Genomic DNA, 14,981 nt, shown 5'->3' with positions numbered 1-14,981 from the left:
TGAGCCACCTGTGGACTCACTATTAAGATCCTTGGAGACACCCTTACTCGTTCACGAGCGATCGCTCATCATACAATAGCTGGCTGTTGGCATACAACACTGGCTGCCCAAACATGGTTGCACTGTATTCCAGCATCCTACATGCCACACAGTATCTTCATGCATCCATGCCCTATATATTTTTAAGAGCTGACGGCATCATCACATTATTACTTAAAGGAATTTTTCCCCCCCATTTCCCCCTCACTCTAAAACATCAACTTACCAGGAGGCAGTGAATAGGGTTTCCTCTCAGATCAGTGTCGGGAGCCTGTAGCAAATGCCAATCTCTCCCTTTGTTGTAGGTGATGAAAGTTTTCACTTGGTTGTCAATCTTCTTGTTAGCCAAGAACATTCCCTTTATCCCTGCTACCTAGGAAAAATTGACATGGCTGAAAAATATGTCACGTTGACTCAGATTTTCTATGCACGCATGTAATTACCTATCCAGCCCAACAGGGACTTGGCTGAGACATCAGCATAAAGAACTCTAGGGCAAGAAATTACCAAGGGGTATCAAAAGAAATTTATGGAGCGATAATGAAATAACATAGAGGAATAATATGGATGGGAAAGTTATAGATAGGAGAGAAAGCTTTAGCAGGAGCATAAGAACATGCAATGATATAAGCAATGGTAGTAGGTGGCAACCTCGTTGTTTTGTAACCAGACAGCCCCTCGAGAGATGAATGAGACAGCATCCGTTTGCCAGAAACTACAGCAGGTGCTGTTTTGCATAGAAAAGAGTAATGTGGACTATTCTGTGTTTCTTGAGCAACTTTTATCCATGGTTCTCAAAGTGCTTCATAATCAGCGCTGTAGAAACCTTTATAACTCCCACCATATAGGTGATTTGATACACATTTTGAGCAGGGAGAAAATAAGGCACAAAGGGGTAACATCACTTCCTTGAGATCCCATGGAAAGTCAGTAGCAAAACCAGAATTACGAACCAAAGCCTTTTATTCTTATGCCTGTATATTGCCCACAGGGCCATACTCCCACCTGCCTATAACCAAACACATCTGGCGGTTGGGAAACGGGGCCGCGTGCATTATTAAGAGGACGAACACTCAAAGTAATGTTGGGATCAAGCTGGAAACACCTTTGTTTTGCAAAACTTGCACGGCGAGATATTCCTTGATGAAGTGAAAAAAAAAAGAGGGGCCTCATATAAGTCTAGATTCTGATCCTTTTGCTCATAATGGGTAGTACTTCAGTGGAAGTATTCAAGGAGGGCCAGATATGGAAATCTTTACTCATTCTTGATATGACTATTAAGGCACTGGTGCTATAGGCAAGGTAAGCACACTTTGGTTCTTAAAATGATGCCAAACAAACCAGAAAATTAGTATTTGCTAAAACAAACCCCTAACGTCACGTGTTTTTTAAATGGGATCTTTAAAGCTGACTTGCTTGTTTTCCAAAAATATCATCTGGGGTTTCCCTGAAGAGGCAGAAAGGCACCGAAATGAGCAGCAGATGCTGCATCTCCCAATGATACGGTGTAAACAGCTGCGACTGAAAATGTACCATGAGCTCAGGTAACCCAGGCTCAAGCCAATAGCTCCATTTGTCCCTTTTTTCCATTGATGTCTGAAAAGGGGTGCATTACAGTCCCCGAGAAATGCTGGCCATTAATGATGAAACAGTATTTTTATATATCCGGTGATAAATTTGTTCTGAAATCCTGTGAATTTTTTCTTTTCGGTTCCAGCCATGAGTTTGGACTCAGGCTGTGTCAAGACGATCAAGGGTGCGTGCTTGCAGTAGCACAAATAGTAGTGACACAAATTTGTGTTGCAGCGCACGCCCCTGCACGTGCCCTTTGTTGCAAGCGGTGCCCAGCTCCTTCTAGCTCCAGGCCGGGCTCCATGTGCTGCTGTTGGAGAGGGCAGCTGTTTGGGGCACAGAGTTGCTGAGGAGCCCCCATGCTGAGTGGCTGGCTGGGGTGCCTTGAGACAAGGGAGCAGGCAGCCCTGGGCTGGTGCTCCCCCCTGTCTCCTCATGTTGCCTGCTCCCCTGTCTGTATTTGTTCCAGTGCACACTATTTTCACATGTTTTGCACTGCTTTTTTTCCTGTTGTTTTGTTGTATTTTGGTACTGGCAAATCCCAACAGCAAACATTGCCCCCACACTGCAAGTGTCATACACGGTTTAATGTGCAACACATGCCATTTGTGGGGCTGCAAAGAGGTTCGAGGCCCCACAAACTGCACGTGTGTGCTCATCTGGACGTGACCTGAGAGTCTTTTCCAGAGTAAGCAAAATATAAGTTATATTGTCATCTTTGGACAGCTTTGTACTGCAAAAGACCCCCACACAGAACACATACACTCCCGCATGGACACATTCACACATTGTGTACAAATTCACAAGGCGTACACATACGCGGCACACTGCATATATCCCCACTATATGCACCACCCGAGCAGAGATCAATACATGGACGTTCACTTCATGCCCACGTACACTGGAGATGTATAGACGGTGTAGATAGGTACTCCAGATATATTGCACAAAACTTGTGCGCAATCCACACTGATTCTACAACTCATTCATGAACAACCCTCAAATCCTGAGTGCAACGACAGATATGCCAAGAAGAAGCATGCTCTGCACTTACCATCTATCTCCACAGAAACCACAACCACAAACATATGGAGAGGGCATGCAAAGTCTGTGTAAATCACAGACAGATTATACTACATGCATGCAGGCACACACACATTTCACAAGCATGTCACATGCAGTGCACAGTTGCAGACACATATGGAATCATAGAATCATAAAAAGTTCAGGTAGGACAGGACCTCAGGATGTCACACCTAGTCCAACCCCCTGCTCAAAGCAGGACCAGCCCCAACTAGATCATCCCAGCTAAGGCTTTGTCTACTCACATCTTAAAAACCTCCAAGGATGGAGAGTTCACCACCTCTCTGGGTAACGTGTTCCAGTGTTTTACTACGCTCCCAGTGAGAAAGTTTTTCCTAATACCTAACCTCAACTTCCCTTGCTGCAGCCTGAGCCCATTGCTCCTTGTTCTGTCATCCGCCCCACTGAGAACAATGCAGCTCCATCCTCTTTCAACCTCCAACCTCCCCCCCTCCAGTTCAAGGCTGCTATTAAATCCCCTCTCAATCTTCTCTTCTCCAGACTAGATAAACTCAGCTCCCTCAGCTTCTCCTTATAAGTCATGTCTCCCAGCTCTTGAACCATTTTCATTGCCCTCCTCTGGGCTCTCTCTAATCAGTCCACAGCCTTTCTATAGTGGGGGCCCCAAAACTAGACATGCTATGTGAACATCTGTACATCCTAAGTGAACATACAACTCGCATGCACAGGGCAAATACAACACCCACTCCCAGACCATCTACAAGCCCTGCATAGAGTACAGACTCCATATAGTACTAAATTCCCTATATTAGAGAAACCTCATTCCCATCAGAGCCACAAACAAGAGAAAAAGACCTCATCTCCTACGAGAGGCACAGAAGACATACTTAACACACACTGCATACACACCAGCAGTACCCTCCCTCCCCACAACCCCGACCCCAACCCTAATACAGGACACTGGGAGTTTTACCGCTCCCCTATACCACCCCTACCCAGCCAAAGCAGGCCACTGTTACTGGTCAGTTAAAGAATGTTTCTTCTTAACCTACTCAGCAGATCAGTAATGATCAGTGTGAGCAGGTACTTTCCATGGGCTGGATTCAACCCCCTCCAACCAGCCTGAATATGGGGCAGGGCAGTGCTCTCAGAGTAGCGTAGGAGCCAGATTCAAACTCAGAAAGGTACCGACTGGCCCCTGCCTCGCCCTGGCTGTAGGAGGCATTAATCCATGCTGGCCTGCTTGGTGGTGCCAATCACTCCCCACTCTGCAGTCGTTCCCGGGTGTTCATCATTGATGGACTGGGATTGGGGAGGAGGCAGGTGTCATGCCAGCCCCGTCCTGTTGTGCCTTTACTCCCTCTAGCCACTCTGAGCACCCTCTGCAGGCTCCAGGGACAATTGTGGGTGAAACACAGGAGCATTGCATCTGTGCCCTTCTATGCTACTGTGTGGGCACTGCAGGCCCCCGGCCAACTCCTATATGGATAAGACCTGAACTATGCACGCTGAAATCAATGAGCTTCCAGGGTAGTCGAATTGGTGCCATGAGGGGGTCTAATATCAGAAGCCTGAATACGTCATAAGATCCAATCTGGTTCCTCTGATGGAGTAGACTAATCTAGGCTGTGGGTCTGGCCTAGGCACACACCCCTCGCTGAGACCGGACCAGCTTCCACGGCCCGCACGACAACCCAAACACCATCTCCTCCTCCCCAGGACCCACGCTGCAAGTACATCATCTTTCCTAAGCGCTGCTGTCTCCACACAAGTGCTGGCTTTGCATTATTTCTACCTCTGTTTAATTCATCTCTGCATTTTCTTCCTCTCTCTTCTTCATCTCCATTTCCCCCTAAGCACTCATCCTCTGCAGCAGTCCTACTGGGAGATCCATGCTGGATGGCTTTCAACTCCCTGCCAGCCAGAACTTCAAATTGAAAAGAAGGCTGGTGCCAGGGCCCGTGTCAGCCGATATCCTTTCTCTCTAGGTAATCAGCAGATACGACGCCACCAGTCTGATCACATCCATTTCACTCCAAGTTTGCAACGAACTGTCAGCCTAATAAAACAAAGGCTTTCCTTTTCCCGTGAGATGTAAGACACCTTTACATAATGCAGCGAAACCACTCCTTGAACTGACAGTAATAAGAGGCAACAGCTTTTCCATGGGCTGCCAAAGCTGCAGACAGATGAATAGTAAAAAAACCTCAGGATGATCAGGAAGTCGTGTCTGTTCTCCCACAGTTCATCTGCATTTGTACAACACCCACTTAGGCTTTCCACATGGACATCCCAAGGTGGCTTGTTCAGAGACAACCCAGCCTGCAGAGCTGATATGCATGAGTAAAAGAGGAAGAACAGAGACAAGGTCACTGTTTTTACAAACACTTGTTAGCATTTGGTGTCGTTCAGCCCACTTACGCCATGTAAAAGGACCACGGCAGTGTTATGGGGCCCTAAAAAGCCCAGTTCCAGCTGAAGACTTTCCCATTAGAAGTTGATTACATTTTTGCACCATCTGGAACAGAAAGGGAAAGTCTGGGGGCTGGAGAGGTATCTCAGGGGTGAGGCCATGGCACAGCAGAGCTATGGTGATTTGACACAGCTCAGTGGCTCAAACAGATGGCACCTCTTGGGCAGGCTCTCAATCCCCAGAGCAGCTAAGGATCATGAAGGTGCAAGGGGTATCTTTAAACCAGAGATGCATCAGGGCAGCTTGGTGCCTGGCGCAACCTGGAGCAGCAGCACTGGCTCCTGGGTGCCAGTCTGCCCAGTTGGCAGCAGCAGCTATTATTTTCCCACACCCCCATGAAGTCATGGCTGCTAAAATTCTTCCTTTCTGTGAGCATGGCATGGACTCACCTTCCAGATCACATGTGGAAGTTCAACAGTGAATCTTCTTGCCCTTTCAATCTGCACCTAACTTGCACAAATGTCCAAAATTTAGATTTTTTTTTTTTTTAACCAGATTCATTGAGATCCTTGGATAAAAGGAGCTGCTCAAGCACAAAAATGGCCTGACGATGCCCAACGGCTCAGCTTTTCACACTTGTTCTGGGAGACCAAACTTTTTCCTCACAAAGGCAATTTTCCTGGCATCCCATGAACACCCAGGATGCAATGAGTCATTTGCACTTGTGACATACCTCATAGAGGTCAATCATCACATTACCCTCCAGCCCTCGGCTACTCTTGACATTCTCCAAGGCCAATGTAAAGTAGACCCCACGGGTATCAGATATATAAAGGTTGTAGGTATCGTTCTGGTTCCACTCTTGAACGGCCGCAAACACCTGATTCTCGTCTGTGCTGATAACGTGCATATCCTGGGGAAAGAAAAACAGAAGGATGTTACTGTAGGGCAACCCCACTGTATTTCCTCTGGGGCCAAAGCTTGAACCCTGCAAAATCAAGAGATGTAATAACAATGCCAAAGTCTAATCAGAAGTTGTAGACAACATTCGTGTACGTCGCACATCTTCTCTTCTGAACATCTCACACATTTTCCTTTCTGCTAGTTTGCAAAGCGGTAATTAACTGAGGAGGTGTTAATTGTACATTTATACTGGCAATACTTTTAAGAAGTGTTGCATGGTACCAGTGTGTGTGTGGAGGGGTTTCCTGTTGAAAAATGTATAATGTTAGTGCTGCTTCCCCTCACCCCCCACACTTGCTATATCTCATACAACAACAGCAAAAAAGGCTTTAAAGGAAATCACTGCACGTTACAGATCTAATATAAGACAACATCTTATACCTTCACTATACATTACAGATCTAATATAAGACAGCATCTTATACCTCTGCTTTTTGTGCCTTACATGGGAGCTAAGAGTTGCTGTGAAATGGATAGATGACAGAATTATGGGGTGAAATTCGGCAGCTTGTGTTGCTATTATTGTTATTTATTGTTTGCAATTACAGTAGCACCTAAGAGCCCCCGGCATGGACCAGGATACCATTGAGCTGAATGCTGTGCAAACATATAACAAAGAGAGCCTCTGCCACAAATAGATTATAATAGCTTTGGGGGGCTTTTATCTCAATGAGGAAGAGGGAGAAAGGGGAATCCAGATTTTCATAACACCAGGTGATCCCCAAAAGATCTGAATGCTCTTTTTTCATTTGGGTAGGTATCCTAAAGTTTGGTTGCTTGTTTGAAACTCAGCCAGATGGTTATATATGCAAAGCTGGAACTTTATCAGAAAAGATGTTCTCTAGAAACTGGCACTGCCTCCTGCTTTGGGTAATTCTGTTAATGCTACAAAAATTTGCTTCCTGGTGGGTTTTCAAGCATCCAGCTGGTACCCAGAAGGGTGAGCTGAAAACAAATGGTATAAAAAGAGTTCACACAAATACATGCACACACACGTGTGGATCTGTCTACACATTCATTACTGTGCTTTTGCTAATGTGCATTCAATTTAGTACCTCCACTGTGAGGCACTAGAAAAAGGCACATTACCCTATTTTACTGCACATTAGCGAAAGCACATGTTTTTGCTGTGCCACTTTAATGTGCATTCAAACAGGCTAATGCACATTAAAGTGCATGTGTAGACCCGCCCCGTGTGTATTGTGTATCACACAGACATACACACACACTGATTCACACTGAATGTTGCAGTAATGATTAAGAACATTCACTTTTCATCTAACCCAGTTTTTCCACTCCTAGATTTTTTTCTCAGAGCAGAGAGCCGGTTACTTGCACATGCTTGCTTCCATCACAATGAAATGCATCTGATGAGAGTCTGGTAATTCAGAGAAACAGGATGATGCCAATTCTGAGTTGATGTGAAATGGGGCTTTTGTCCCTGGGCTTGCTGGAATTCAGATGTTCTTAGGCATGTCTGCCTCCACAGAGACCAACATTTTTGGAAAGCAACTGGTAGAAGGAAAACAGCAGGGTGCAAAGAGAACAAATGAGAGGGAAGAAATGAAGAAATTCAGAATACGCTGGCCAGTGATAGAATAACAGCTGGTAGAGAAGAGTGGGGACACTTCCTTGTAGGCTCCACATACTATATGGCATGAAGGACACTAAGCAAGCAAGCAAGTCTGCATGTCCAGGACCACACACAGACACACCTACGGACCCAATATCATGGATATAATGGGCCAGCATCTAGGCACCTAAGTACCTAAGTATGATTCTACTCCACTCTGCTCGAGTCCCTGTAGAGCGGGGGGAAGGGGCAAAATGGTGGATCCAGCCAGCAGCTGAACTCCACTTTCCAGCAGTCCCTGCTTGTGTTGCTGCAGCCAGTTCCCAAGGAGACTCCAGGAGCAGAAATGGTAATTGGGATCACGAAGGTGCAAGAGGTATCTTAAAGCCAGAGATGTATCAGAGTAGCTTGGTGCCTTCCAGGGAGTGCACAGCCGAGCTCAGGGGGCGCATGTGCACTATGTGCACCCCCTATGCATCGCCAATGGTCTCCATGATAACTGGCTGCAGTGACATGGGCAGGGGCTTCTGGAAATGGAGTCTGCTGCAGGCCCTATCTGGACTTTGCCCACCCCCTGGTCTAAGCCCATGCATGCACCTGCTTTGGTAACACATTGTCACGTGACCATTAAGACGGGGTTACAAAACAAAAGCAAGAAGAAGGTGAATCCAGCCACCTTCTGTATTAACTGTGTTTCAGGGATGTGATTAGGTAGAATAGCATTGCTCTGGGTCTCCTAAAAGATGCAATGGAATCTAGCCCCTATTATATCATTCGGATTGAAAGTAAAGCCAATGGTATTTTGCATATGAACTATTTCATGAAGGTTATGACATTCATGGGACTTGATCAGGGATCTGAGGAAGCATGCTTTACATTCAGCTTGTCTACATCAACCCCAACCATGCAGCTGGACCAATAAAAGATATGAGAGACAAGGAATGTTGTGGGCGATGTCCCAGCTACAACAGCACTCCAACACTGTTAATTCATTAAAGCTACTATTTTTAATCAGTAATATATTCACCAAATGGGGTTTATTTTTACTAGTCTTTGACCAAATCCAGGGGAAGTAAAACCAATTTCATGAGCACTAGTGAAAGGAATATGACAATTAATTCATTGACTACTCGTCTTTCTGATTTTTTACATGATCATGTTCTAAGATCCATGATGACTGATGCAAGTCTTAGTAAGAAAGGATATGCAAGTGGCAATCTAAACCTCACAGACTGTAGAGTGAACCTAAGTAGGATGTAACAACCACAACAGCTTTTCTCTGGACTCATTTAGCTTGACCTCTGACATGAACCTGTACTACATATGCAAGCAGTGCAAGTGCATGAAATATGGCAATAAATTCCATGCATCAGTTGTGCATTGTATCAGACAGTAGAAAATGTTGGATTTCAGCTTATGACCATAAATACGAAACAGCATGTTAAACAGACGGACAGACAGATGAATCCTTGTGCTAGCTGTGCTACACACACAAGTCGTTGATGACTAGTTGAGTCTGAATGTTGTAGATGAAGCCAACTAGAATGGGGAGTGGATTCCCTTTACCACTGCCTACATCTAGGCCACTGAAGTGCCTAAAGTCAACTCGCTGCACCTCCAGTGCCATGAATTTATTCCCCACTTGCACTGAAGGCTGCTCCCAAATGAACCAGCTGTAAAACGGGTACCTGGCCATTTAGGCTGGAGAGCCAAAAATGACAGGATTCAATGCTAGACCCATTGCTTCTTTATTGTGCCATTGGCTACAGAAACTGCTGGCTCAATGGGGCATTAGGCTTGGGAAGATCTGTGAAACAGAAGTCCCTAGGCTGTTGTTCCTTAGACTTGCCATCCAGTGGTGGTGTGAAAGGTTTTCGGGGGGTCCCAGTCCGATCCTCATGGATATGTGCCTACATCAGAATTAGCACAAGTTCCAGGGAAGGAATTTAAGACTCAAACGGGGAGAAAGACTGAATCCGTCTCCAGACCCTACAGAGGGTTGTGTCAGACTTTGTTAGGGACAGAGATAGAGAAGTGAGAAGAAAGTTCACTTTGGCCTATGAACTGCAGTCTACAAAGCTGTAAATCACCCAGGGTAAATACACTCCAAGTATGTCCTATCCACTCCTGAAGGCTTTATTTTGGAGAAGTCCTGTGTTAAGTATCTCTTTGAGCTGCAGCGCTGCCATTGGGATTTCTATTTAATCCAATCCCTTCTCCCCTGTTCCACCAAGTCTGCGGGTACCAGCCTTGGCTCTCTCTCCTTTTTACTGGTATCTTCCCACCTTTGGCTTACAAAAGCAAACTTGGAGTAAACCCCATTGCCTAACCTAGCTGGAGAAAAGCCTGCAGGCTAACCACACACGATAACCTTGCAAAGCAAAGGGGCACAACGCCTCCCGAGGATGCCTGATCAGAGCTCATAGCTTTCTGAGAACCCAATCATCCTGGGCTGCTTTTCCTTGTGTAGGTAGTTTACATTCATTTGATGCCGTTTTCTGTTCTCTGCCCAATATATCACTGGGCTGATGTATCAAGAGAAGCAGACCTGCTGCAAGGAACACCAGCACCAAATTATACGCCCCTGATTCATCCTGACAACAGAATAATTGCTGCATATTTCAACTGGATAAATACTACAGTGCACCCCCTCACTACTCCATGAAGGGGACTGGATAGGGAAGCACCATCAATAAAGATGAGCCTCCCTAAAAAGAAACAAGTACCCCTCACACTGAGGAACGAAGAAAAGAGAAACGTTTCTTCCCAATGGCAGTATCTATGACAGTGGTTCTCAACCTTTTTCAGACTCTAGGCATCCCTTGTGAGAATCAAAGCGCCTCTCAGAAAAAGCCACTTCTTAAGTGTCACTCTTTTTTTTTTATACAGTGGAAAAAATAATAGAGAAATTTCCCTGTTTCAAAGTACTCAGAAAGAAACAGCACAGGTCAGGATGTGTTTGACACTATGGATTCCTATTTGAAATCTCTGGGTTTATCTTGTGAATCATGTGTAGGTGTTTGTACTCCTAACGGTGCTAGTACTGATCTGTAATTACCCCCTTTAGGGGATGTCTATGGATCTGACTAAGGGCCATGGGGAGTTTCCTGCTCTGCAGCTCTGCACTGTGGATTATACATTAACATGCAGTTCTACCACCTGCCCTTCGTGTCTTTCCAAAGACAAGAAAAAAACAATATTATGCACACGAATTTGATTGGGTGTCTCTGAAGGGCTAAAGGGCAACGCTCTCTGAATTGCTAACACGCAGCAAATGCCCTTTTCTCACTTGGTCAGGGAACTTTTTCTTCCCGGCAAGTTTAATAGCAGAAATGTAATGCCTGATTTATCCTGTCAATTGTGGGGACTGTCAGCTGTTTTTAAGTTTCTCTACTTAGGATTTTGGTGGCTACTGCTTCCTCTATAGGGATGTCGTTTCTGGGGTTGTAAGAAGGCACTAGTTTAAAACAGATGACATGCACAGAGCCTTTCCACTAGCTCCACAGAGCTATTACTCTTGGGTTGGTAATAATGAGTTGGCTTTAGGAAAGCCTGTTTCGTCTGCCTCTTTGTCTACAGATGGGCAGGCCAATTCAGGTGCAGTTGGAAGCTGAAGGTTTATCTAAAAACAGGATGTATTCAAGTGTTTCCATGGGAATATTGTCAAGTATATACATGCCCTTCAATGACTTAGTGTTATGAACCCTGCTGCAGTGATCATGAACATCTTCCACATGTCATGGCAATATGGTTCCCATTGCTGGTTCCTATCATGGGAACAAACTATGTGCCTCAACAAAGATCTAGAGACACCGTCTCCAGAGCTAAGACAACCTTTAGACTCATTGGCCGTGGGCTCTGAACTGCATTAGGTAATGTTCAGATTGCTAGGCAGTGTCAATACATGCAGGCAATGGCACCAGAAGGGGAGGGACCGCTGGGATTAAACTGCAGCAGCCCGGGTTTAAATTACATTTGGGGATGAGAGAGGTGGAACTTGCCTGACTGTACATGTAGCAAAGCAATAGAAGAGGCTTCCTCAGTCAATTGTAGAACGTCCTTCACTGGATATTTCCAAATGAAGCTTGGGTAGGCATCTGTATTGGGACATTTAGGAATCCCTGCATCTGTGCTTGTGGTTAGACTGGATGACACCCCTTCCAGACCTATTCTGTGAGCTGATGTATGACCCACCAACCGACTCATGGCACAAAAGCCATCAGCTATTGGGCACCAATACCATTCAGCGGTGCAAAACCAGAGGAAGGGCCATGCAGAGAGGAAAAGCTCGGTGTCCTGTTCTGCCGTCTCAGTGAAATGCACTTGGAGCCACTAGCCTCATTTATTTACTTAAGTCCCATCCCTTAGCTGGAGGGGATGAAAAATAATCTAGGCATGAAGAACACTGTTTGCTTCAATTCCATCCGATAGTGCAGCCCTTTGTACATTTTTAATAAAGGCAACTCTCCTGCTTTGATAGCAGCATCCCAAACAGATGCGTTTTTACCGTAGCCGCTTCCACACCAAATGCAGCTTTTCCTCCTTTGAAGATGTTATGAGATTGCACATATCACACTCTTTCCTGGATCAAATAGCATGCATTTGTTATTCCACTGTCTATTTTCTGAAGAACAGACTAAAATTAATCAGAGTTTAACGCACCCCGGGTCCCCAGAGACCTCAGAGGAGATGGATGGATGGATAATAAAAGGATAGGGTGGGAACATGCCTCACTCAAAACAGTCTCAACCCAGAGGGGTTACAAATAGTCTCATCCTTAGGGTCTCCATTCCTTCCCAGAGGTGATTTCAGCACCCTGCTGAACAGGTCTCATAATAACATTACACAGGTCTCATAAGAATTGCCCCACAAAAGATTTAATTTACTGTTGAAAGTCTATTTGAAGCAAGCAGCTGTTTTAAGTCTGTCTTGAATTGACAGGGTGCATACTTCTTGCTTGTGAATGGCAGTCTTTTCTTTTTGTACAAGGAGCCCTTTGGCTAGGATGTTCAAAAGCGACCAGTGATTTTAGGTGCTGCACAGATTTGAGCTGTGCATCGAGTGACAGCGTTTTACCAAAGGGTGATACACCCTGTAAGTTGTGGTTGCATAAACTAATGCTGATAACTAACTGTGGTTCCCCTACACCAGGGGGAATGGGATTGTGGCAGTAACCCCAGAAGACACAGACAGAAATGACAAGCCAGATCTGGCCCCTGAAATCACTCTAGAGCAGTGATCAAACACAAGTGCATGGCTGCAGAGCACTTTAAAAGGGGCCCGCTCCTGTGAAAATCTGAACCCTTATTGCATGAGAGTTCAGCTGAAGGCACTCCAGAGTGGAGCGCCTTCATCAACTTCTGTCTGTGCTTGCAGGGATCAGCTGAAACAGCCCACCACTGCTCTCGGCACTGTTTTCACAATGGGAGAGGGGGAGGGAGTGGAGGGTGCAGTGGGTGGATTCGAGCCCTCTTGAGATGGGGGGCTCCAACCTGCCCCACCCCCGTCACAGCTCAGGAAACCCCAGAATGGACCTTCCTCCCCTACCTTTTTCCCCTCCCATCCTGAGTCAGCATGGGAACTGGGGGGAGGGAGAGTAGAGCTAGGGGAAGAGGCTGCAGAGACACAGCCTGTCTCCCTGGATCGGCTCCAAATTGGAGCTCAATCTGATAATATCTGTTGGGCTGAGAGGATCGGTCTAACTCATGCCGCTTTCTGTAAAGCGTCATGAGTGAGACCCGGAAGCTGCACTTCTGTCTTCCTGAAGTGACATAATTCCTTTTGAAAACCCTCCCCACACACCTCAGCGATCAAGGAAATGGCATCCTGAGTAGGGCTGCATGGGAAAAAGCCACATGCACTATGAAAAGTCACTATGAAAGAGTTGCACCCAGATTTTCACTCCCCCTTTGCATCTTTAACACAATACTGGGCCTGATAGTCCCCTAAGCACCAGACCTCCTTTTTTAACTTTTGAGGTCATATTATGGATACCTACCTAGTGGTCTTGAATCCTAATTGGAAAGAGGACATTCCACCAAGAACGAAAATAGCCCGGCTATTTTCTCTTTTGTTTAAGGAGCTGCTTGAAGCCTGGCGGCAAAACATTCATTTCTTCTTTTTTTCCCTCTGACTGACACATTTTAGATAGGCCTCTTATAAGCTCAGCTCCATGAGGCAATGATATTCTTTCAAGCTCCAATGCTAATTCTCCATTGTTCTTAATTAGGGAAGAGATGGAGCAGACACACACAGCATTGCTTTGCTTGGCTCCCATTAAAATCCACTAATGAGGCAAAACACAAAAAGTGACCCACGCATAGGGGAGGGGGGTAGGGTTTTAAGACAAAAAGCACCCAAAATCCTGTTAACTGATTAAAATGAAATGGTAATTTACATGGACCTGAGCATCAATTTACATTTCATGCTGATGTCCTTGACGAGCTGAAAAGCTGACATCACCATAGGTTCTTTTCTTCTTGCAATGTTCTTTAAAAAAAAGCCATATTTTCGTTAATTAAAGCTCATTCTGTCGTTACTGTTAGGCAGCGGTACCCTCTGAATGGATTGTGATATGCATGTGCGTGTGTATGTGAATAAATCAGCAATAATGATATACCTTGGGCAAAGAATATTTTGGCAGCTTCATCTGTGCAAACGCGTTTCGCCTATAGGACACATAATAATGTGGCCGTCCTCCTGATGTTAACTGCAATAGAAAAGAGAATTTTATGATCAGGATTGTTTTCCTTTAAAGCAGAGAGAAAGTGTCAGGCAAGATGGAAAGGCAAATGCAACCATGTTGGTGGTAGTTTAAAACTGCAGCATGGTAATAGGTGGGGAAAAAAACCCACCCATCCATCAAGCTGTCAGCGGCTGAGATTGTCAGAGTAAGTGTTGGGCCTAATGTTTGTAAGCAAAGAAAAAGGGCAAAATTCTGGTGATGGCCGGAGGAAGGCAAAACTCTACTGATTTCCATGAGGCCAAAATTTCATCCTCCAATCTTACAGACATATTGCTGACTACCACAGTACATTGGGGCCCTCGTTTTTTGCAGATCAGTGGATTGGCATTCCTGGATTGCGTCTCCAGCCCCGTTGCAGATTTGCTATGTGGCATTGCCTAAACCGTTATCCTTAAGGATTTTCAGACGATCCGAGCCAACGGGAACTGAAAACCTGGCCGTTTATTTAGATGCCTAAATATATATGGAATTGCATTGAAAAACCTGGAATTGAATGTGGCATGTTTCATTTTTTTTCTCACCTGTAAAAAGGGTCTGATAACGTTATCTGGCTCACCATAATGTTGTGAAGTTTAATCGATGTTTGTGAAGCTCTTTGAAATCCTTAGATGAAAGGTGTTAATATCAGTGTC

General features: G+C 45.3%; 1 protein-coding gene across 1 annotated transcript in view; it reads right to left on the bottom strand.

The window, feature by feature from the left end:
* Positions 1–14,981, bottom strand: part of SORCS1 (sortilin related VPS10 domain containing receptor 1) — a 283,918-nt gene that overhangs the window by 84,046 nt on the left and 184,891 nt on the right. Inside the window, exons 8-10 of the mRNA XM_019555480.1 lie at positions 14,224–14,313; positions 5,802–5,981; positions 266–412 (exon numbers count right to left, since the gene is read on the bottom strand). Coding sequence (XP_019411025.1) covers positions 266–412; positions 5,802–5,981; positions 14,224–14,313 — 417 coding nt within the window. The remainder of the gene's footprint in view (positions 1–265; positions 413–5,801; positions 5,982–14,223; positions 14,314–14,981) is intronic.

This window comes from Crocodylus porosus, unplaced genomic scaffold (assembly GCF_001723895.1).
Source record: "Crocodylus porosus isolate Cpor-Errol unplaced genomic scaffold, CroPor_comp1, whole genome shotgun sequence".
Lineage (NCBI taxonomy): Eukaryota > Metazoa > Chordata > Crocodylia > Crocodylidae > Crocodylus > Crocodylus porosus.
The sequence above is the reverse complement of the archived record's forward strand: the minus strand, read 5'-3'. Positions and strand labels throughout refer to the sequence as shown.